Source organism: Diceros bicornis, chromosome 31 (genome assembly GCF_020826845.1).
Source record: "Diceros bicornis minor isolate mBicDic1 chromosome 31, mDicBic1.mat.cur, whole genome shotgun sequence".
NCBI classification, from domain to species: Eukaryota; Metazoa; Chordata; class Mammalia; order Perissodactyla; family Rhinocerotidae; genus Diceros; species Diceros bicornis.
Genome location: NC_080770.1, coordinates 15,965,769 through 15,990,644, shown reverse-complemented (window position 1 = coordinate 15,990,644; position 24,876 = coordinate 15,965,769). Strand labels below are relative to the sequence as shown.

General features: G+C 41.6%; 3 protein-coding genes across 3 annotated transcripts; all 3 read right to left on the bottom strand.

The window, feature by feature from the left end:
• Positions 1-1,087: 1,087 nt before the first annotated feature.
• On the bottom strand, positions 1,088-2,032 carry LOC131395597 (olfactory receptor 9I1-like). Its single transcript, XM_058527456.1, has one exon. It carries the CDS (start codon positions 2,030-2,032, stop codon positions 1,088-1,090), a length of 945 nt encoding a protein of 314 aa, XP_058383439.1.
• Positions 2,033-11,195: 9,163 nt separating this feature from the next.
• Positions 11,196-12,140, bottom strand: LOC131395596 (olfactory receptor 9I1-like). Its single transcript, XM_058527455.1, has one exon. The coding sequence runs from the start codon at positions 12,138-12,140 to the stop codon at positions 11,196-11,198; it is 945 nt and encodes a 314-aa protein (XP_058383438.1).
• An 11,304-nt stretch (positions 12,141-23,444) lies between these two features.
• LOC131395595 (olfactory receptor 9I1-like) lies at positions 23,445-24,389 on the bottom strand. Its single transcript, XM_058527454.1, has one exon. It carries the CDS (start codon positions 24,387-24,389, stop codon positions 23,445-23,447), a length of 945 nt encoding a protein of 314 aa, XP_058383437.1.
• Positions 24,390-24,876: the final 487 nt, after the last annotated feature.

Sequence of the window (24,876 nt, the reverse complement as noted above, 5' to 3'; positions counted from 1 at the left end):
AGCTACCAAGCTAACAGCAATCAATAACGTATATATCCTCATGCCAGCCCTGGTGGGACGGTGGTTAAGATCCAGTGCTCTTATCGCCACAGCCTAGGTTTGTTTCCTAGGTCAGGGAACCATACCACCTGCCTGTTGGTTGTCAGACTGTGGTGGCTGCGTGTTGCTGTGATGCTGAAAGCTATGCCACCAGTATTTCAAATACCAGCAGGGTCACCTGTTGTAGACAGGTTTCAGCAAAGCTTCCAAATTAAGTCAGTCTAGGAACAAGGACCTGGCCACCCACTTCCGAAAAAATTGTCTATGAAAACCCTGTGAATCGCAGCGGAGTATTGTCTGATGTAGCGCCAGAAGGGGAGAGCTTGGAGCAAAAATAAAAGAGACTGAGATGCACTCTGCTGTACACAAGGTCATTGGGAGTTGGAATTGACTTGATGGCACCACCATCACCAAAATTTTCCTCATATGGTGATGCTCTTGATGGCAAACAGCTGCAGTACTCTGCTTACTTCTTAGGGTTCTGATTTTCCTTTGGATTTTAGCCATGGATTTTTTAGTATCTCTTCACATTTTTATTTATTTTTCACTTGTTTCTCTGGGAATGGTTGATTAGAAAATACTAGTCTACTACATTTCTGGGAATGGAAATCCTATTCATTTTTATCTTCTTTCTGTTTTTCAACAGATATTTTTTGAATGCCTACCGTAAGTTGAGATGCACTAAAGTAGCAGACAGTCTTTGCTTCCATGGAATTTACATTCTACTGGGGGCAGGGATAAAAAACAAACATAGATATCAGACACTGTTAAGTGTCTTGAGGATTCTGTAAGTTATGATGTCAGAGTGTAGCATGAGACTTACGGGTGCTAAGGAATGGACTGGAGATGGAAGAAGAGAAGAGGAAGATAGTACCGTGGGATTTCTGGAGACAAATTTTACTGCATTTGAAGTTTTTCTTGTGTGCCTGGTGGCACCTGTCTACCTTCTCTCTGTTTGTGGGTACAAGTTGCATATAGTGCTGATTCCTTCTAGAGATGCTCATGTGGAAAGAAAATGGAACAAGTGGAGTAGTCCTCTCACTCAGGTCTACTTGCTCTGGGACCCCTGGCATCTACCAGTGACCTTTTTGAAGGCCGCTTTCACATCCTTGTTTCTCAGGCTGTAGATCAGAGGGTTCAGCATGGGGATGACCACAGTGTAGAAGACAGACACGACCTTGTCTTCCTCTGGAGATTTGCCTGAGCTGCTCCGCAGATACATGAATATGAGGGTCCCAAAGAAAAGGGCCACAGCAGTGAGGTGAGAGGCACATGTGGAGAAAGTCTTGGCCCTGCCACCTGAAGACTTCACCCTCAAAATGGCCTTGATGATGAGCAGGTAGGAAATCAGGATGATCAAGGCATTGGCCAAAAGCACAAAGTTTCCAATCAAGACAATGACAATCTCAGTGTTTGTTGTGTCACTGCAGGCGAGTTTCAGCAGAGGTGGGACATCACAGAAAAAGAAGTTGATCTGATTGTTGTCACAGAAGGAGAGGGTGAAGGTGCATGAGGTACGCAGGATGGCCCCTGACATCCCACAGACATAGGCTCCCACCACCAAACTCCAGCAGACTCTGGGGTTCATGGCCACAGGGTAGAGCAGTGGCTTGCTAATAGCAACGTAGCGGTCATAGGCCATCACTGCCAGCAGGAAACACTCAGTAGCTGCACAAACAGTGAAGAAAAGGAACTGGGCAGCACATTGGCTATAGGAGATGACCATCTTCCCTTTGGCCAATGTGGCCAGGATCTGAGGGATGATGATCGAACTGTAGCAGGCATCCAGCAGGGAGAGGTGTCTCAGGAAGAAGTACATTGGAGTCTGGAGTTGCACATCCACTTGGATCAGAATGATCATCCCCACATTCCCCAGAAGCGTGACCAGATAGAAACTCAGAAACATCAGAAACAGGGGAATCTCCAACTTGGTGTAGTCAGTAAAGCCCATGAGAATGAACTCGGTTACCGTAGTGAGATTATTCTTGGCCATGGATTCAATGTGGACTATTGATCTGAGGATGAGAATGAAATTTAAAACATTCCCAGAATAGAAGGACAGATTCTTTCTCTCTATGATAAAAGTTAGGTTTATATTTCTGGGCCAAATTATAGAGCTTGTTTTTGAGAAATCCTGTACCTGGCTGATTCTCCTTGGGCATCTATGTTCTTCTCCTGCATTTTTTGGAGCTGAGCCATGAGCAGGTGTTACAGATTCAGATTAATTCTGGTTTATATTTGGAAATTTCTGTGAAGATAAGAGACACACAGACTCTCAGATTTGGAAGGAGTCTAGTCAGCATGTGTTCTAATCCCCATCGGATGCTGAAGTCTCCTCAACTGCATACTCTCCACGTGTATCCAGCTATATGAGTCTCCCTCGTTGGACAGTTCTACCTGTTAATTCTCTTTTGGGATCTGGATTCTCTCCCTTTATCTTCCACACATTGGCTTTAGTTTTACCTCTTCCAGACACAACCATTTTAATCCCTTCTTCTCACGAAAGCCTTTCAGAAGTGGGAAGAAGATGAATCTGCTCTTTATGTTGATTCCCTCAAATTACCCATTGATACCTTTTATATTATTGTATAATTATATACAATTATGATTATTCAGCATGCGATCTAAAAATTGTTTGGTCAAATGGTATTAAAAGAGGCTGTTTCAGGGTACAAACTTGTAACAAGTAGATATAAGTTCGGGAGATCTGACGTACAGCATAGTGATTACAGTTAACAATACTGTAATATAAACTTCAAAGTTGCTGAGAGACTAGTTCTTAATCGTTTTCATCACAAAGAAGACATGATAATTATGGGACCTGCTGGAGATGTTAGCTAATGCTATGGTGGTAATCATATTGCAGTATAGAAATGCATCGAACCAACTTGTTGTACAGGTTAAACTTACACAATGTTATATGTCAGTTATATCTCAGTATTGTAAAAAAAGATAACTAAAGTCTTTCTTTCCACTTTAATCTTTACTGCTTTAATCTTGAGTCAGAGGTCTCCTCCAGCTCTAATCAAGGTTCACTAGTGGGAGGGAGGCACTGACATATATAAAACGTGGCCTCCTAGCACTATTCTCTCCACCCCACCCCAGCAGCACAGTCTGGGGATGAGTTAGCTTCTTTGGAAGGCTCTTTTGGTATGGTCAACACTATGGTTACCATCTCTAGGACAGATACTGACTAGCTGAGTAACCTTCAAAAGTTCAGTTCCCCTCCTTGGGCTTTACTTTCTGTTATGAAAAAATGTTTGGGCTAGATTATACAACCATTAAAGTTCTTTTGTCTCTCACAATCCGTGAATTGTATGCCTAGGTATATGGGTGAAATGAGGCTCTTGAAAGGATTTTCCTAATACTTGTATTATTAGAAACGTGCATACTATTTAGCTACTCATTACTGAGTATATAAAACATGTAGGCTCTACTTTAAGTGATTCAGAGTTACTCAAACATAATATATGGGATCTCGAGTCCAAAACAGTGTTAATCACACTCTTCAGTTCCTGATAAAACATCATTATAGATCAGGGCAAGGCCCTTCTGCATTTTATTTTATTATTTTCCTTCCTTCTCTCTCCAGCCCCACTCCTTCTGCTGCTCCTCACAGGTGTCAGCTCTAGTGTATGAGAAATATATTTCTTTCCATGTTTATTCCTTAATATCTATTTAGAAATATGTGTATCTTAAAAAATATAGTCATTTTGGCATTTTAAAGTTTACATACCTGCTATAAATTCCATTTTGTTTCTTTTCCCACACACACTATATTTTTATGATTTGTCCATGTTATGGAGGGAAATCTAGTTTGTTATTTCTGATTTTGTTATGGTCTTCCTTGGAATGTTCACAGCACATTTTACTTATCCATTCCTCTAAACACTTTGAGGCTTTGCATATATTATCTTATTTAATCCTGGAAATAGCCCTTCAGCAGATATTCTTACTTATTTTTTACCAATGAGAAATTTGAACATCTGGAAGATGAATTTGTCTGGGGTCACTCAGTTTAATAAGTGGAGATCCAGATTCCCAACACAGGTGGTTTGTTGGCAAATTCCGTGCTTTTTACTATGAATATTTTGCTGCCTACCTGCATTTTACTGCATCTTTATGATTTATGGAATCAAAGAAATCTCCCTGCAGTCCTTTGGATGATCAGATCCTTCCTACTTTAAAATCATGAGAAAACTTGGCTAATTTCAATATCTTTCTCAACATCTAATTCTGAAATTTTCTTAGTCCGTTTTCTGCCCATCTCATTGTAAGGTCCTGGAGTTCCCTCTGATTTATGGACAAAATTGTTCAATGCACACAATTAGAAATTAGGTGGCAGGTCATTGGGGTACAGATGCAGCCACACTGGGTTTGTGCCACATGCATGCCAGGCCCACCTCATACATTAGGTCTAATCCTTCCAGGAGCCCTGCAAGTTGGGTATAGCAATGATTATTTTATGGATGAGCAAAGCGAGGCTCAGAGGGGTTAAGAAAGTTTCCAAGCTTGCCACACATTGGGAAGAAACAGAATCAACGTTTGAATCTGGGACTTTCTAACTCCAAATTCTATTCTCTTTCACCACATCATACTGTCCTGTTTAGGGGAAGAGAATTACCTTTTCTGCAGACTCAAGTCTCAACTTTTAAAATCATAGCCCCTCTAAGACAATTCGGCAAATAATCAACTTCCATGGCAGGAGAGGATTGTTTGATTTTGGAGTTCTTTGGTGGTCCATGTCTTTTCTTATTCTTCCTACATTTTAGGTTAAGACACGTTTAGTTGGGTCATATCCAGTTTTATATGCTCTGGGGAGAATTGCTTAACCAATGAGAATCTCAATTTTCTCAGTAACAAAATGGGAACATAATAAGGACTTTTGAAAACTTAGAATGGATTTTTGTCTAATGTGGTAGAGTGTGCTTATTTTCTAGAAAGGCAATTTCCAGAATATTTCCCAGAAGGAAAAATTTCAGGACCAGGCTGGCGAAACCCAGTTTTGTACAATCTTATTTACGAATGGGTTTGGGGTACCAGCAGCTTGGATTGGGCCCAGAGTAGAGGACAGCAACAGACTCCCTGAACCCAGAACAGTTTACAAGAGGGAAAGCAAAGCTTTATGGCCAGTAGACATTTTAAGAAGGCCTAGGGACACTTACGGGTTGACATTATTACTTGCAATATGTTTTGGTCATAGTATGTAATGCAGAAAATATGGGATTTCTGGAGGGGGTGGAGAAAGAGACAGTCTTACCAGGGGGGCAGCCTTCAGAAAAGAGATGGACCTTAAACCTTGTGCTTATTTTAACTTGGTAACTTGTCCCAAACTCTTCTTTCTCTTGCTTCTGTAGTTTGAATCCACTGTGGCGAATGAATGAGTTCAACACAGTTAACTCTCTCATCTTATGGGGATTGCTGTTTCAAAATATTATTGTCAACATTTGCTGACTCTTACCCTGAGTCAGGTAGCATACTAAGAACTGTAAAGCCTTATTTTGTTTCAACTTGACAATAGCATTATGAGAGATGAATATTTATCTTTATTTACAGTTGAGGAAACTCAGGCTTAGAAGCATTACGTATTTTCCCTGAGGTTTCATAGCAAGAAAGAGAAGATGTTTAGATCTTAAGACTGGTCTCCCTGGCCCTAGAATTGGGTGCTGAACCACTATGTTGTGCTGCTTTTCCTAATACTGGTAGTTATTTACTGAGGATTGGCTCTGTGCTGATCAGGAGGTTAAACATTCTACATACATTATCCCGTACAATTCTCACAATGATCCTATGAGAGAGGTATTATTTTGTCCTGGAGGAGATTGAGACTGTGAATAGTTACGTAACTTGCCCAAGGTCACATGACTAGTCAGTGAAAAAGTCCAGATTCTAACTCAGGTTTGTCTTATTCCAAAGCCAAAGCTCTAGCACATATGATTAATCCCCGCTCCAGTATCATTCCAGGAAGTACAGTGATTTATAGTGAAGTCTTACTGTAGGCCTCACCCCGGCCCCATGAAAATGTTTACAGTTCTAAAATTTACCTAGTAACACATAAGCCCAAGAAGATTAGAGCTGTAGATCCCCCTCCCCCTAAAAAATGACCCAGTCTTACTTGTACATGCATACAAGAGCTGAAATCCCAACTTGCACAAGGTCCATTAAATAATTTCCAATGACAATGGCCCTAGTCTCTGCCATTTCACCTTCCCTGGTTTGAGCCAGTATCCTCTCAACATGATCAAGGTCACAATTACATCTTAATTATCTGGTGGAATAATCCAGCTAGATTCATCTCAGTTTTGGAATCAAACTAATATAAGGTCATTGAAACATATTGTAGAAAGCAGCTAAAATGGCTCAAATAGATGAATGTAACTGACATATTTTAGGTTTCTTCTTAATAAGCAAACCAGTGGCATATTTAAAACTCTTTGGGGGATGGATTTGTGGGAGGGATGCAATGAACACAAAGGTTGTCCTTGAATAATGAATCAGCTCCTGGGACAGCCCCCAGGGCTCCCAGGAAAAGCCATCTTCTCAGGGAGAACACATTCTAGCAGGGGCTCGTTATCTCATCTTCTGCACACGTCTGAGAGCACAAAGACAAATCTTGTGGGATTTCATGGCAACTCCCGAGTCTTGTTAGTCTCAAAACTCATTTGCCATTTCTATAGGGAAAGCTATAGAAATGGTTCCTCTTTGCCAGGGAACCTCAATGTCCTGCTGTCCCAGTTAGTCAGTGGTGGTTCCAGGACTGGAACTCCTATCTAAGGACTCCTGGTGAGGTTCTCTTTACGCTGCATCCATCCTTAGACGTGATGGCAAGTCTCATCTCAGGGGCTGAAATGTCTGCTCAGAATCTCATCAGGAAGGATGATTCTTGGTTCAGGAGGGAATGAGGCTAGGGTGCTCTAAACATGCTTCATCTGACTCTATTCCCTGAATAGCTTGTTATATCACCTTCCTTAAATATCCATTCTTAGAGCTTTTATAGGCAGGTTTCTCCAGTTATTCTGGCTGTTATTTCCCTTCTTGGTCTCTGAAACCCACACTCCCTTTGTTAGAACCACACAGTTTGTCACTTAATTCCACTTGTCCTCCATTGTTCATGGCTGTTCCTAGGTGGTTAGTCTCATCTCCCCAGCATGACTGTGGGTTTCTGGAGAACCCAATTGCTTCCTCCTAATAACTGTGTCCAGCTTCGGTAGACTCACTCCTCTACCTTGTGTGCTTTCATCCACTCATTAATGTAGGCTCAGAACTCTTTCAGCAGGAGGGGTCTCAGAGAGGTACACGCCCCATTCACTCCAAAGTAACATGGCTAGAATAAAATCCTTTGATAATTAGCAGGCATTCTGCCCAATCAGGGTGGTTTTTTGCAATTACAGATGCCAGATGATGCAAGAATTTGTTACAAAGAAAGGAGGCAGCCACAGACCAGAACTTCTGGCAGCACAGGGAATTCTATCTTCCAATGCATTTTGGATAATATTTATTATTGCTTCTTGTAATTAAATACTTTAAAATAACTGTGTAGTAAGGGTATGTGTAATGTATTGCAAATGTTTTCTGTAGTGGTATGGAGGGTGGGGTGGTAATTTGGACAACGTAGAGAAAAGGAAGAAGAATATGCCAGTAGTGATAATATTTCATAAAACATTCCCTGGGGAACTTACAGAAGTGGGTGACTGTATAGTATTCATTACCACCTTCTCTTTGTCACCAATTGAGGAGATGTGGAGTGCTTTGATGTATTACACGATTATTATTGTTGTTGTTTTTAATATTAATCCTACGACTTTTGTTTGGACATTTGGGAAGGGTGTCCTATGTTGGGTTACTCATAAAAAGACTTGAGATAGGGGTTTTGGGGCCAGTGTTTCACTGAGAGAATGATAACAGAAGAAATCTGCTAGGGAGTGAAGGAAGCAGGAAACAGATAAGCAAAGAAGTAGTTTCTGTTGGAGTCCAGCTTTGGCCTGATCCTTAGGGGACCTCTGGAGTGTGAATTATACCACACACTCAGTTCTGCATCTAGGCAAGCAATTTGGCCTTTTGCAGCACACATTGATTATCCATTCACTTTGGATGCCCCCAAGAGTAGGGGGTATGACCTCCTAGGCATTTCTAGGAGAAGTGGATCCCTTGGCTGAGGGCAATATTCCAGAGAAGGCTGTAGTTGTGAGTGGTTAGCAGCCAACACTCACACCAGCTGCAGATGGTTGTACTAATCTGGTACCTTGTGTACTTAAGGATGTTCTTTCTTCCTGATCCACTTTTGAGTATTTGTATCTGGGGCTTCCGATCCTACGATGTGGAGTAGAGATAGTCCAGAGAGGCGTTAAGGGGTGGACCAAGAAAGATTGGCTTCAATGAAATCCCTATCAAAATTTCGACAGAATTTTTCACAGAAATAGAATAAATAATGCTAAAATTTATACAGAACCACAAAAGACCCCAAATAGCTAAGGCAAACCTGAGAGAGAAGAGCAAAGCTGGAGGCATCATACTTCCTGATTTCAAACTATGCTACAAAGCAATAGTAATCAAAACGGTATGGTACTGGAAAAAAAATAGTTACATAGACCAAGGGAACAGAATAGAGAGGAAGGCTTAGATTACACATGTGAGTGAGATCACACACTATTTGTCTTTCTCTGTCTGACATCTCACTTAGCATAATGCCCTCAAGGTCCATCCATGTCACAAATGATGGGATTTCTTTTTTCTTATGGCTGAATAATATTTCACTGTATATATACCACATTTTCTTTCCTCCCTATAATCCATATTCCCTATAGAATCCAGAGAGATTATTTAAATCTACATCACATTCTATAACTTCTCTTTTAAAAACCATCCATTAGCTTCCCATTGCACTTAGAAAAAACCGTAATTTCTTACTCTGGCTTATGAGATCATATGTGATTGGCCCCCTGCCTACCTCCCATCTTCATCTCCTACTCCCCTAGTGGCTGTTCCTTGAGAGCTGAGCTTATTCCTGCCTCAGGACCTTTGCATTTGTTGTTCCCTATGCCTGAAATGCTCTCCACACAAGAAGATGCCCTTGTGAATTCTTTTTGTGCAGGTCCCAGTGTAAATGCCACATCAGAGAGACCTTTTCTGACTTCCCTGTGTCCCCATTCTCTGCCTCTACCCCAGACAGTTCCTATCACGTCCCCTGGCTCTATTTCGTTGTAACACTATTTTCTTGGTCTCTGCCTATTAACATCGAAAGTTCCATGAGGGCAGAAAGTTCATCTGTTTTGTTCAATACTGTATCTCCAGTGCCTAGAAGAGTTCCTGGCATATACTAGGCACTCCATAAGTATTTGTCAAACAAATGAAAGGAGAGATCCTTAATGTTTCTATAGTTCAATCAGAAAAGTCAAACACCTCATTAGAAAAATGAGCAAAGTATCGGAATGCTAAATTGACAAGAGCAGAAATAAAAGTGTCTACATAAACATATGAAAAATGTTTAACATCACAAGAAATAAAAAATTACACTTTATGTAGTCCTGAATGACCTTTTTGCTTTCATACTTACTAATATTTAAAAGAAGCTCATGATATCTACATTGAGAGAGGTACTGGGAAACCAGCTCCCTCATACACTGTGGAGTGCCAGGGAGCACCTTGAAGTCAGTTTTATTAATTTGTATGAAGACCTTAAAAATGAAAATGTCCCTCTCTCCATAGTTCTGCCCGTGGGAGGTTACCTCAAGAAAGTAATCACTAATGTGAATCTCTCCTCAGTCAACCACAAGATGACTATATCCCTGGCAAACATCTTAATTAGAGCTTGTGAGAGATCCTGAGCCAGAGATATCTAACTAACCTGTGCGTGGATTTCCACCCACAGAACTACGGGATAGTAAAGGTTTGCTGCTTTAAGCTACCAAGTTAACAGCAGTCGACAACTTATATATCCTCATGCCATCCCTGGTGGTTCAACGGTTAAGATCCAGTGCTCTTACTGCCCCAGCCTAGGTTCATTTCCGAAGCCTGTCGGTTGTGAGACCATGGTGGCTGCGTGTTGCTGTGATACTGAAAGCTATGCCACCAGTATTTTAAATACCAGCAGGGTCACCCGGGGTGGACAGGTTTCAGCAAGGCTTCCTAATTAAGTCAGGCTAGGAAGAAGGACCTGGCCACCCACTTCCGAAAAAATTGGCTATGAAAACCCCTTGAATAGCAGCAGAGTATTGTCTGATATAGCACCAGAAGGTGAGAGCATGGCACACACACACACACACACACACACACAAAACAGGCAGAGCTGCACTCTGCTGTACACAAGGTCACTGGGAGTTGGAATTAACTTGACGACACCACTACCACCACCAAAATTATCCTCATATGGAGATGCTCTAGATGGCAAACAGCTACAGTACTCTGCTTACTTCTTAGGGTTCTGGTTTTCCCTTGGATTTTAGCCTTGGATTTCTTAGTATCTCTTTTTTTTTTCCCCTTTTCTCCCCAAAGCCCCAGTAGATAGTTGTAAATCATAGCTGCACATCCCTCTAGTTGCTGTATGTGGGACGCGGCCTCAGCATGGCCGGACAAGCAGTGCGTTGGTGCTCGCCCGGGATCCAAACCTGGGCCGCCAGTAGCGGAGCGCGCACACTTAACTGCTAAGCCTTATTTTTCACTTGTTTTTCAGGGAAACACTGATTAGAAAATCCTAGTCCATTGCATTTTGGGAAATGGAAATCTTATTCATTTTTATCTTCTTTCTTTTTTTCAACAGATATTTATTCAACGCCTACCATGAGTTGAGATGCACTAAAATATCAGACAGTCTTTGCTTCCATGGAATTTACATTTTACTGGGGGCGGGGAAAAAACAAACATAGATATCAGACACTGTTAAGTGTCTTGAAGATTCTATAAGTTGTGATGTCAGAGTGTAGCATGAGACTTATGGGTGCTAAGGAATGGACTGGAGATGGAGGAAGAGGACAGGAAGAAAGTACCGTGGGCTTTCTGGAGACAAGTTTTACCACATTTGCAGTTTTTGTTGTGTGCCTGGTGGCACTTGTCTACCTTTTCTCTGTTTATGGGTACAAGTTTCTTGTAGTGCTAGTGCCTACTAGAGATATTGGTATGGAAAGAAAATGGGCCAAGAGGAGAGCTCCTTTCACTCAGGTCTACATGCTCTGGGGCCCCCGGAATCTACCAGTGACCTTTTTGAAGGCCGCTTTCACATCCTTGTTTCTCAGGCTGTAGATCAGAGGGTTCAGCATGGGGATGACCACAGTGTAGAAGACAGACACGACCTTGTCTTCCTCCAGGGATTGGCTGGAGCTCCTCCGCAGATACATGAATATGAGGGTCCCAAAGAAAAGGGCCACAGCAGTGAGGTGAGAGGCACATGTGGAGAAAGTCTTGGCCCTGCCCCCTGAAGACTTCACCCTCAAAATGGCCTTGATGATGAGCAGGTAGGAAATCAGAATGACCAAGGCATTGGCCAAAATCACGATGTTTCCAATCAGGACGATGACAACCTCAGCGTTTGTTGTGTCACTGCAGGCGAGTTTCAGCAGAGGTGGGACATCACAGAAAAAGAAGTTGATCTGATTGTTGTCACAGAAGGGGAGGGTGAAGGTGCATGTGGTACGCAGGATGGCACCCAACATCCCACAGACATAGGCTCCCACCACCAAACTCCAGCAGACTCTGGGGTTCATAGCTACAGGATAGAGCAGTGGCTTGCTAATAGCGACGTAGCGGTCATAGGCCATCACTGCCAGCAAGAAACACTCTGTACTTGCACAGACGGTGAAGAAAAAGAACTGGGCAGCACATTGGCCATAGGAGATGACTGTCTTACCTGTTGGCAGTATGGACAGGATCTGAGGGATGATGACTGAGCTGTAGCAGGCATCTAGCAGGGAGAGGTGGCTCAGGAAGAAGTACATTGGAGTCTGGAGTTGGACATCCACTTGGATCAGAATGATCATCCCTACATTCCCCAGAAGGGTGACCAGATAGAAACTCAGAAACACCAGGAACAGGGGAATCTCCAACTTGGGGTAGTCAGTAAAGCCCATGAGAATGAACTTGGTTACTGTGGTGAGATTATTCTTGGCCATGAATTCAATGTGGACTATTGATCTGAGGATGAGAATGAAATATAAAAAAATCCATGAACTGAAGGACAGATTCTTTCTCTCTGTGGTAGAAGTTAGGTTTATATTTCTTGCCCAATATATGGAGTTTGTTTTTGAGAAATTCTGTACCTGGCTGATTCTCCTTGGGCATCTATGTTCTTTTCCTGCATTTTTTGGAGCTAAGCCATGAGCTAGTGTTTCTGATTCAGATTAATTCTGGTTTACATTTGGAAATTTCTGTGAAGATAAGAGACATGTAGACGCTCAGATTTGGAAAGAATCTAGTCAGCATCTGTTTTAATCCCCACCGGATGGTGGAGTCTCCTCAACTGAGTACTCTCCATGTGTATCCAGCTATCTGAGCCTCCCTCGTTGGGATCTGGATTCTCTCTCTTTATCTTCCACACATTGGCTTTAGTTTTACCTGTTCCAGACACTCAAAACAATTTTAATCCCTTCTTCTCATGAAAGCCTTTCAGAAATTGGATGATGATGAATCTACTCTTTATGTTGACTATTCCCTCATATTATCCATTGATATTTTTTCTTATTATATAATTAATCAGTATGTGGTCAAAAAATTGCTTAGTCAGATGGTACTAAAGAGGCTGTTTAAGAGTATAACCTTGTAACTAGTAGATATTAGTTTGGAGATGTAATGCACAGCATAGTGATTACAGTCAGCAATGCTGTAATATAAACTTCAGTTGCTAACAGACTCGTTCCTCATTGTTCCCACCACAAAGAGGACAGGATAACTGTGGAACCTGATGGAGGTGTTAGCTTACACTCTGGTGGTAATCATATTGCAATACAGAAATGTGTGAATCCAACATGTCATACACCTTAAACATACAGATTGTAGCATGTATTTTATGTCTTGGTAATAATTAAAAAAAGAAAACTAGAAGTGTTTCTTTCTAATATTTACCACTGTAATCTTGGGTCAGGGGTTTCCTCCAGCTCTAATCAGGGGTCACTACTGGGAGGGAGGCACTGACATATATAAAAAGTGGTCTTTTAGAACTGTTCCCTCCACCCCACTCCAGCAGCACAGTCTGGGGATGAGTTACCTTGTTTGGAAGGCCCTCTTGTATAGTCAACTCCATGGTTACCATCTCTAGGAGAGATATTAACTAGCTGAGTAACCTTGAAAAGTTCACTTCCCCTCCTTGGGCTTTATTTTCTCCTCTGAAAAATGGTGGGGCTAGATTATATCACCATTAAAGTTCCTCAGTCTCTCACAATCCACGATTTGTATGTCTAGGTATATGGGTTAAAGGAGGCTCTTGGAATGATTTTCCTCATATCTGTATTGTCACAAACATGCATACCCTTTAGCTACTCATTACAAGTATATAAAATATGCAGGCTCTATTTCAGGTGATTTATAGTTACTCGAACATAATATTACGGGAGCTTGTGTCCAAAATTGAGTTAATCATACTCCCCAGATCCTGATAAAACATCATTATTAATCAGGGCAAGGCCCTTCTTGATTTCATTTTATCATTTTCCCTCCATCCCCACTCCTCCCCCTCATCCTCATAGGTGTCCACTCTACAGTATGCAACATATATATACTTCCATGTTTATTCCTTTTGTATCTATTTAGAAATATGTGTATTTTTAAAAAATATAGTGATTTTCGTGTTGTAAAATTTACATACGTGATCTTGTGCTATAAATTCCATTTTGTTTCTCTCTTTTTCCACACACACTATATTTTTATGATTTGTCCATGTTATGCAGGTAAATCTAGTTTATTATTTTTGATTTTGTTATGGTAACACTTTAAGGCTTTGTGTATATTATCTTATTTAATCCTGGAAACAGGCCTTCATGCAGGTATTCTAATCTTATTTTTTTACCAACAAGGAATTTGGACATCTGGGAGATGAATTCTTCTAGGGTCACCCACTTTAATAAGTGGAGATCTGGGTTCTAAATGGTAATCGTTTGATGGCAAATTCTGTGCTCTTTGCTATGAATTTGTTTTGCTGCCTGCTTGCATTTTACTGCATCTTTATAATTTATGGAACCAAAGAAATCTCCCTGCAGTTCTTCGGATGATCAGATCCTTTGTACTTTCAAATCATGAGGAAACTTGGCTAATTTCAACATCTTTCTCAACATCTAATTTGGAAATTGTCTTAGTCCATTTTCTGTCCATCTTGTACTATGATCCTGGGGTTTCCTCTGATATATGGATAAAATTATTCAATGCGCACAATCAGAAATTAAGTGGCAGGTCATTGGGGTACAGGTGCAACCACACTGAATTTGTGCCCCAAGCATGCCAGGCCCACCTCATACATTAGCTCTAATCCTTCCAGCAGCCTCACAGTTGGGTATAGCCATGTCTATTTTATGAATGAGCAAAGGGAGGCTCAGAGAGATTAAGGAAGTTGTCCAACTTGCCGCACCCTGAGGAAGAAACAGAATCAATATTTGAATTTGGGACTTCCTAGCTCCAAATTCTGTGCTCTTTTCACCACATCATGCTGTCCTCCATTGAGAAAGAGAGTTACCTTTCTGCAGACCCAAGTCTCAACTTTTAAAAGCAGAGCCCCTTCTTAGACTATTAGGCAGATACTCAACTTCCGTGGGAGAAGAGGATTAAGTTTGATTTTGGAGTTTTTTGGTGAATTATGTCTTTTCTTCTTCTTCCTAATTTTTAGGTTAAGACACAATTTTTTGGCCCATATTCCTCCATTGGTATACTCTTGGGAAAATTACTTAACCAATGAGAATCTCAATTTTCTCAACAACAAAATGGGGACATAATATGGATTTTAGAAAACTCAGAATGGATTTTTGTCTAATGTGGGAGAGTCTGCTTATTTTCCAGGAAGGCAAATTCCAGAATATTTCTCAGAAGGAAAAATTTCAGGAACAAGCTGATGACACCTAGTTTTTCATGATCTTATGTAAGAAGTGGTTTGGGGTAGCAGCAGCTTGTTTTGGGCCTAGAGTCAAGGGCAGCAACAGACTCCCTGAACTCAGGACGGTTTACAAGAGGAAAAGCAAAGGTTTATGGCCAGTAGACATTTTAAGAAGACCTAGGGCTCCTTATGGGTTGATATTATTACTTGTAATATGTTTTGATTATAATATGTAATGTAGAAAAATAGGAGATTTCTGGAGGAGGTGGAGAAAAGAGAGAGTCTTACCAGGGGGGCCCACTTCAGAGAAGAGATGGACCCTAAACCTTGTGTTTACTTTAACTTGGTACCTTGTCCCAAATTCTTCTTTCTCTTGCTTCTGTAGTTTGAGTCCACTGGGGAGAATGAAGGAGCTCAACACAGTTAACTCTCTCATCTTATTGGGATTGCTGTTTCAAAATATTATTGTCAACATTTACCAACTCTTGCCCTGAGTCAGGTTGCATGCTAAGCACTGTAAAGCCTTTATTTTATTTCAACCTGATGATAACATTATGAGACTGGAATATTTACGTTACTCTGAGGAAACCAAGGCTTGGCAACACTATGTATTTTCCCTAAGGTTTCATAGTATGAAAGAGAAGATGTTTAGATCTTAACTCTTGTCTCCCTGACCCCAGAATGGGTGCTGAACCACTATGTTGTACTGCTTTTCCTAAATCTGGAAAATATTTATTGAGCACCTGCTCTAAGCCAATCAGGAAGTTAAACATTCTACGTTCATTATCTTCTATAATTCTCACAATGGCCCTAGGATAGAGGTATTATTTTGTCCTAGAGGAAATTGAGACTGTGAATAGTTAAGTGACTTGCCCAAGGACACATGACAAGTCAATGAAAAAGTCCAGATTCTAACTCAGGTCTGTCTCATTCCAAAGCCAAATCTCTAGCACATATGATTAATCCCATCTCTGGCATCATTCCAGGAAGTACAGTGATTTACAGTGAAGTCTCTGGTCTAAGCTCTGCAGTGTAGTCCTCACCCTTACCCCAAGAAACTGTTTACATTTTCTAAAATTTACCTAGTGACACATAAGCCCAAAGAGATTATAGCTGTAGATCCCCCTCCCCTTCCCCAAAATGACCTAGTCTTACTTGTGTATTTCATACAGGAGCTGCAATCCCAGTCTGGACATGGTCCATTAAATGACAGTTTCCAATGACAATGGCCTGATTCTCTGCCAGATTCACCTTCCCTGATCATGTGAACATTACTTCAGAGCCAGTATCCTCTCAACATGACTAGGTCACAATTACATCTTAATTACCTGGTGGAATAATCCAGCTGGATTAATCTCAGTTTTGGAATCAAACTAATCTAAGGTCGTTGAAACATATTGTAGAAGGCAGTTAAGATGGCTCAAATAGATGAATGAAGCTGATAGATTTTAGCTTTCTTCTTAGTAAGCAAACCAGTGGGATATTTAAAATGCTTTGGGGAATGGTTTTGTGGAAGGGATGCAGTGAGCGCAAAGGTTGTCCCTGAATCATGAATCAGCTCCTGGGACAGCCCCAGGGCTCCCAGGAAAAGCCATCTTTTCAGGGAGAACACGTTCTAGCAGGGTCTCATTATCTCATCTTCTGCACACATCTGAGAGCACAAAGACAAATCTTGTGGGATTTCTTGGCAACTCCCAAGTCTCGTTAGTCTCAAAGCTCATTGGCCATTTCTGTAGGGAAAGCTCTTGGTATCTCTTTGCCAGGGACCCTGAATGTCCTGCTGTTCCAGTTAGTCAGTGGTGGTGCCAGGACTGGAACTCCGATCTGAGGACTCCTGGTGAAGTTCTCTTTACGCTGCATCCATCCTTAGACGTGATGTCAAGTCTCATCTCAGGGTATGAAACTGAGCTGCACTGTCTGCTCAGAATCTCATCAGGAAGGATGATTCTTGGTTCAGGAGGGAATGAGGCTAGGGTGCTCTAAACATTCTTCATCTGACTCTATTCCCTGAGTAGCTTGTTACATCACCTCCCTTAAAGATCCATTCCCAGAGTTTTTATAGGCAGGTCTCTCCAGTTATTCTGGCTGTCATCTCTTTCTTGGTCTGTGAAACCCACACTCCCTTTGTTAGAACCACACAGTTTGTCACTTAACTCCACTTGTCCTCCATTGTTCATGGCTGTTCCCAAGTGGTTAGTCACATCTCCCCAGCTGGATTGTGGGTTTCTGGAGAACACAATTGTTTCCTCCTAATAGCTTGTGTTCAGCTTCAGTAGAATCAACCCTCTGCCCTGTATGCTTTCATTCACTCCTTAACGTAGGATCAGAACTCTTTCAGCACGAGGGGTCTCAGAGAGGCATGTACCCCATTCAGTCTAAAGTAACGTGGCTGGAATAAAGCCCTTTGATCATGAACAAGAATCTGCCTCGCCGAGGTGGTTTTTCCAATTACAGATGCCAGATGATGCAAGAATATATTACAAAGAAAGGAGGCAGCCACAGACAAGAAGTTCTGGCAGCACAGGGAATTCTATCTTTCAATGCATTTTTGGACAATATTTATTATCATTCCTTGTAATTAAAAACCCATTGAAATAACTGTGTGGTAAGAGTTTGTGTACTGTATTGCAAATGTTTTCTGGAGTACTCAGAGGGTGGGAGGGTGGGGTGGTGTTTGGGACAGGGTAAAAGGAGGATGAATTTGCCAGTAATGATAATATTCCATTAAACATTCCCTGGGGAACTTATGGAAGTGAGTGATTGTATGGTATTCATTATCATCTTCTCCCTGTGACAGTTTGGAGGGGATGTGGAGTGCTTTGATGTATCACACAACGATTATTTTTGTTGTTGTTGTTAATTTTAAGCTTAGAAATTTTGTGTGGACTCATAGGAAGAGATGTGTTTTGGGTTGGGTTCCTTAAAAAAAGAACTCAGTCAGGATTTTTTGGGTCAGTGTTTCACTGAGGGAGAACCCTGTAAGGGAGTGAAGGAGGCAGGAAACAGATAAGCAAAGACGTAGTTTATGTTGGAGTGTAGCTTTGTCCTGAGCCTTAGGGGAACTCTGGAGTGTGCATTATACCACACATTCAATTCTGCTTTTAGGCAAGAGATTTGGCTTTTTGAAGCCCATATTGATTAACCATTGACTTTGGGTGCCCCTAAGAGTTGGGGTCGTGACAGGTGGGGTTGTGACCCCCTAGGCAGTTCTAGGAGAGGTGGATGCCTTGGCTGAGGGCAATACTCCAGAGAAGGCTGTAGCTGTGAGTGGTTAGCATCCAACGCTCACACCAGCTGCAGGTGGCTGTACTGATCTGCTACCTGGTGTACTTAAGGATGTTCCTTCTTCCTGATAGTCTTTTGAGTATTTATATCTGGGGCTTCTGATGCTACTATGTGGAGTAGAGACAGTCCAGAGAGGCATTAAAGGGGTGGACCAAGGAAGACTGGCTTCAATGCAATCCCTGTCAAAATTCCAATGGCATTTTTCATAGAAATAGAGTAAATAATCCTATAATTCATATGGAACCACAATTCCGAGAAAGAAGAGCAAAGCTGGAGACATCACACTTCCTGATTTCAATCTATACTACAAAGCAATGGTAATCAAAACAGTGTGGTACTGGCATAAAGATAGTCACATAGACCCATGGAACAGAATAGAGAGTAAGGCTTTTTTAGATTCCACATACAAATGAGATCATACACTACTTGTCTTTCTTTGTCTGACTTATCTCACTTAGCACAGTGCCCTCAAGGTCCATCCACGTTGTCACAAACAGCAGATTTCCTTCTTTCTTATGGCTGAATAATATTCCATGTGTGTGTATATGTATGTATATATATACCACATTTTCTTGCCTCCCTATCATCCATATTCCTCATAGAATCTGGAGAAGTTGTTTAAAACCTACATCTGATTCTGTAACTTCCCTATTAAAAACCCTCCATTGGCTTCCCATTGCACTTAGAAAAAAAACTAATTTCTTACTCTGGCCTATGAGATCATATGTCGTCTGCCCCCTACCTACCTCCTGTCTTCATCTCCTACTGCCCTTGTGTCTGTTCCTTGAGAGCCCAGCTTATTCTTGCCTCAGGGCCTTTGCACTTGCTGTTCCCTATGCCTGAAGTGCTCTTCACACAAGACGATGCTCTTGTATCTTCTTTTCAGGCAGATGTGAGTGCAAATGCCACATCAGAGAGGCCTTTTCTGACTTACAGGAGTCTGCTTTCTCTGCCACTATCCCAGATGGTTTCTATCACATCACCAGGATCTATTTCTTTTTATTGATGTCTTAATAGTTTATAACATTGTGAAATTTTGGTTGCACATTTTTGTTTGTCAATCACCATATACACGTCTCCCTTCACCCGTTGTGCCCACCCCCCACCCCCATTGCCCCTGGTAACCACAATACAGTTTTCTCTGTCCATGTGTTGGTTTATATTCCACATATGAGTGAGATCATATGGTTCTTGTCTTTCTCTTTCTGGTTTATTTCACTTAACATCATACCCTCCAGGTCCATCCATGTTGTTGCAAATGGGACGATTTTGTCTTTTTTTATGGCTGAGTAGTATGCCACTGTATATATATCAGTCGAGGGACACTTGGGTTGCTTCCACTTCTTGGCTATACTGAATAATGTTGCAGTGAACATAGGGGTGCATAAGCCTCTTTGGATTGTTGATTTCAGGTTCTTTGGATAGATTCCCAGTAGTGGGATAGCTGGATCATAGGGTATTTCTACTTTTAACTTTTTGAGGAATCTCCATACCGTTTTCCATAGAGGCTGCACCAGTTTGCATTCCCGCCAGCTGTGTATAGGGTTCTCGTTTCTCTACATCCTCTCCAACATGTGTTGTTTTTGTCTTGGTGATTATACAGGCTCTATTTTTTCATAACACTATTTTTGAGGGCAGGAAGTTCATCTGTTTTGTTCACTGCTATATTTCCAGTGCCTAGAACAGTTCCTGGCATTTACTAGGCACTCAATAAATTTTTGCCAAACAAATGAAAGCAGAGATCTTTTGTTTCCATAGTTCAATCAGAAAAGTCAAACACCTCATTAGAAAATAGGCCAAGTATTTGAAAGCTAAATTGACAAAGGAAGACATAAAAGTGGTAAATAAACATGAAAAATGTTTAATAATAAAATGTTTAACAATAAAAAATTACATTTTATGTAGCTCTGAATCACCTTTTTTGCTTTCATAATCATTAAATATTTAAAAGAAGATCATAATGTCTACATTGACAGAGGTGCTGGGAAACAGGCTCCCTCATACACTGTGGAGTGCTGGGGCCCACCTTGAAGTCAGTTTTAGTAATTTGTATGAAGACCTTAAAAATGAAAATCTCCTTCTCTCCAGAGATCTGCTTCTAGCAAGTTACTTCAAGGAAATAATCATTAATATCTACAAAGATCTATGGTCATGCTACTGTTATTTCATAATAAATAAATTGAAAATATCAAAGTTACTACAATTATTTAGGTGTAATAGGATATTTTGGCTGTGAGGAGCCAGGGTTCAAAAGTAAGCATCTCCCGGGGCCAGCCCAGTGGAGCAATCGGTTAAGTGCGCGCCCTCCTCTGCGGCGGCCCCGGGGTCCCTGGTTGGGATCCTGGGCACGCACCGACGCACCACTTGTCAGGCCATGCTGTGGCAGGCGTCCCATATAAAGTGGAGGAAGATGGGCATGGATGTTAGCCCAGGGCCATCTTCCTCCGTGAAAAAAAGAGGAGGATTGGCAGATGTTAGCTCAGGGCCCATCTTCCTCACAAAAAAAAAAAAAAAAAACTAAGCATCTCCCAATGCATACATTGGATTTTGTTCTTGAATATTGCATGGGTGGAGTTGAGAAGGGCCTCTGATTTACACAAGAAGCTGAGGAATTTCCCCTGAGATAAGGAATTCAAACCCAGACCTCTACAGACGTTCAGGGATGTAAACTATCCTTGGCTGGCCTGGTTGGGATGTGGGTCTGTTCTGAACCCAACATATCAGAATGAAAAACTTACTGGTGGACAACCACATCATTGGTTGCCAATGATGGTGTCAGATGTACAAAATTAACAAATGAGGAGATCATTTCCATGTAACAGTATTGTTGGATGACGGTGGAAGGTGGGAGTGATTTAAGAGTTCAGCACTTTGGGGCAAGGAGAATTCGCTCTGGTGCTGCCTCATTTTCTGTGGTGCAGACTGGGAGTGCAAAATGGTGACTCAACACTAGGGCATCTCTGTGGACTGGGCAGTGGTTCCAGGAAATATTGACATGGGGAGGAGTATAATTGCAAATGTAACATCATATGACCACTAGGGTGGAAAATGCTCAGGATATAATCCTACGTGGACAGCAGTGTTTGGGATATAAATTTTCTCCATCACATGTGAGGGTAAGAAATACCACATAAGTTTTAAAAAAAATGCTCATAAAATTTTATTTATAATGAAATTCTAGAATAATGAACCGATAACTACTAGAGATCAGCAAGATTTCCAGGCAAAAGGACCTATATAAATAATTATTAATAGCCTTCCTCTATGTGAGCATTAATCAATAAAATAATAAAAGGAAACACTAAAGGTGTAATGAAGGGATTTAATGAATGGAAGGGAGGTCTCATGTCTCATGGATTGGTAAAGGCTTAGAGTTACAGGTATGTGTGCCCTGTGTACAGCAAAGAGAAATACCACATATCCGTATTAAGTTTTCTAACTTACGTAAATCTGTACCAATGCTTTTTCTGTAAAGATGAGAAGGATATTAACTCTCAGTTATATATACACATATTCCCCCTCCCCTCCTTCATAGGGTCTCTTCTCCACCCAAGAGTTTTGAGGATTTCCACATTCCAGAAACTTTGGGGATGTCTTCTGCCCTCAGGTTATCATGATTACCCTTGAGTATGGTCTATATTTAGTAAACTCAGGATTAGTAAATAAAATGTGATGGGATATTACTTCCTAGATTAGGTTTCTAAAAGACTGTGGAGTTTGCCTTCGGGGCCTGCTTTGATGAAAATCAGTCAACATAGTGTGAGTTGCCCTATGGAGAGGACCATGTACCAGGAGACTGACATATTTGGTCAACAGCTGGGAAGGACCTGAGGCTTGCCAACAGTCAGTCACGTGGATGAGATCTGCTGAGTGTCTCTCCTCAGTCAGTCTCAACATGGACTATAGCCAACAGGACTATAGCCATGGTCAAATCTTAATTACAGCTGTGTGAGAGATCCTGAGTCAGGGCCATCTAACTAACCTGTGCCTGGATTCCTCACCCACAGAAACTGTGTCATCATAAATGTTGACTTTATGTTACCAAATTAACAGGAATAGACAACTAATATATCCTCATTTCAGCCCCGGTGGTCTAGTGGTTAAGATCTGGTGCTCTCACTGCCAAGGCTTTGGTTTGTTTCCCACCAGAGAAACACACAACCCTTCTGTTAGTTGTCATACTGTGGTGGCTGCATGTTGCTGTGATGTTGAAAGCTATGCCACTGGTATTTCAAATACCCACAGGGTCTCCCATGGTGGACAGATTTCAGCAGAGCTTCCAGAATAAGACAGGCTAGAAAGAAGGACTTGGCCACCCACTTCCAAAAAAAATTGGCTATGAAAACCCTATGAATAACAGTAGAGCATTGTCTGATGTAGCAGCAGAAGGTGAGAGGATGGCACAAAAAAATCAGGGTGTGTTCCGGTCTGCTGTACACAAGGTCACTGAGAGTGGGAGTTGACTCAACGGCACCGGCAGCACCAAAAATATTCTCATAGGGAGATGCTCTCGATGGCAAAAAGCTTTAATACTCTGCTTACTTCTTCGGGTTCTGATTTTCCCTTGGATTTTAGCCTCGGATTTCTTAGTATCTCTTCACTTTTTATTTATTTTTCACTTGTTTTTCAGGGGCAGGTTGATTAGAAATTCCTAGTCCACTGTATTTCCAGAAATGGAAATTCTATTTGTTTATATCTTCTTTCTGTTTTTCAACATAAATTTATTGAACACCTACTGTGTGCTGAGATGCAGTAAAAATAGCAGACAATTTTTGCTTGCATAAAACTTACATTCTACTGGGGGTAGGATAAAAAATGAACATAGATATCAGGTATTGTTAAGTGACTTGAAGATTCTATAAGTTATGTTGTCAGAGTGTAGCATGAGACTTTTGGTGCTAAGGAATGGACTGGAGGAAGGAGAGGGGAGAAGAAGAAAGTACTATTGGATTACTGGAGACAAATTTTACACATTTGCAGCTTTTGTTGTGCGCCTGGTGGCACCTGTCTATTCTCTCTCTGTTTGTGGTTACAAGTTGCATACAGTGCTGGTGCCTACTAGAGATATTGATATGGAAAGAAAATGGACCAAGAAGAGAGGTCCTCTCACTCAGGTCTATATGATCTGGGGCCCCCGGAATCTACCAGTGACTTTTTTGAAGGCTGCTTTCACATCCTTGTTTCTCAGGCTGTATATCAGAGGGTTCAGCATGGGGATGACCACAGTGTAGAAGACAGACACGACCTTGTCTTCCTCCAAGGATTTGCCTGAGCTGCTCCGCAGATACATGAATACGAGGGTTCCAAAGAAAAGGGCCACAGCAGTGAGGTGAGAGGCACATGTGGAGAAAGTCTTGGCCCTACACCCTGAAGACTTCACCCTCAAAATGGCCTTGATGATGAGCAGGTAGGAAATCAGAATGACCAAGGCATTGGCTAAAATCACAAAGTTTCCGAAGAAGACAATGACAATCTCAGCATTTGTTGTGTCACTGCAGGCGAGTTTCAACAGGGGCGGGAGGTCACAGAAGAAGAAGTTGATCTGATTGTTGTCACAGAAGGGGAGGGTGAAGGTGCATGTGGTATGCAGGATGGCACCCAACATCCCACAGACATAGGCTCCCACCACCAAACTCCAGCAGACTCTGGGGTTCATGGCCACAGGGTAGAGCAGTGGCTTGCTTATAGCCACATAGCGGTCATAGGCCATCACTGCCAGCAGGAAACACTCAGTACCCACACAGGAGGTGAAGAAAAAGAACTGGGCAGCACATTGGCCATAGGAGATGACTGTCTTACCTGTTGGCAATGTAGCGAGGATCTGAGGGGTGATGACCGAGGTGTAGCAGGCATCTAGCAGGGAGAGGTGGCTTAGGAAGAAGTACATTGGGGTATGGAGTTGGACATCCACTTGGATCAGAATGATCATCCCCACATTCCCCAGAAGCGTGACCAGATAGAAACTCAGAAACATCACGAACAGAGGAATCTCCATCTTGGGGTAGTCAGTAAAGCCCGTGAGATTGAACTCGGTTACTGTGGTGAGATTATTCTTGGCCATGGATTCAATGTGGACTATTGATCTGAGGATGAGAATGAAATTTAAAAAAATCCCAGAACTGAAGGACAGATTCTTTCTGTCTACAGCAGAAATTAAGTTCATATTTCTGGGCCAATTTATAGAGCTTGCTTTTGAGAAATCATGTAGCTAGCTGATTCTCCTTGGGCATCTATGGTTTTCTCCTGCATATTTTGGAGGTGAGCCATGAGCAGGTGTTTCTGCTTCAGATTAACTCTGGTTTGTATTAGGAAATTTCTGTGAAAGTAAGAGACACACAGACTCTAAGATTTGGAAGGAATCTAGTCAGCATCTGTTCTAATCCCCATCGGATGCTAGAGTCTCCTCAACTGTATCTTCTCCATGTGTATCCAGCTGTATGAGCCTCCATCAGTAGACAGTTTTACCTGTTAATTCTCTTTTTGGATTCTCTCTCTATCTTCCACACATTGGCTTTAGTTTTACATCTTCCAGACACTCAGAACAATTT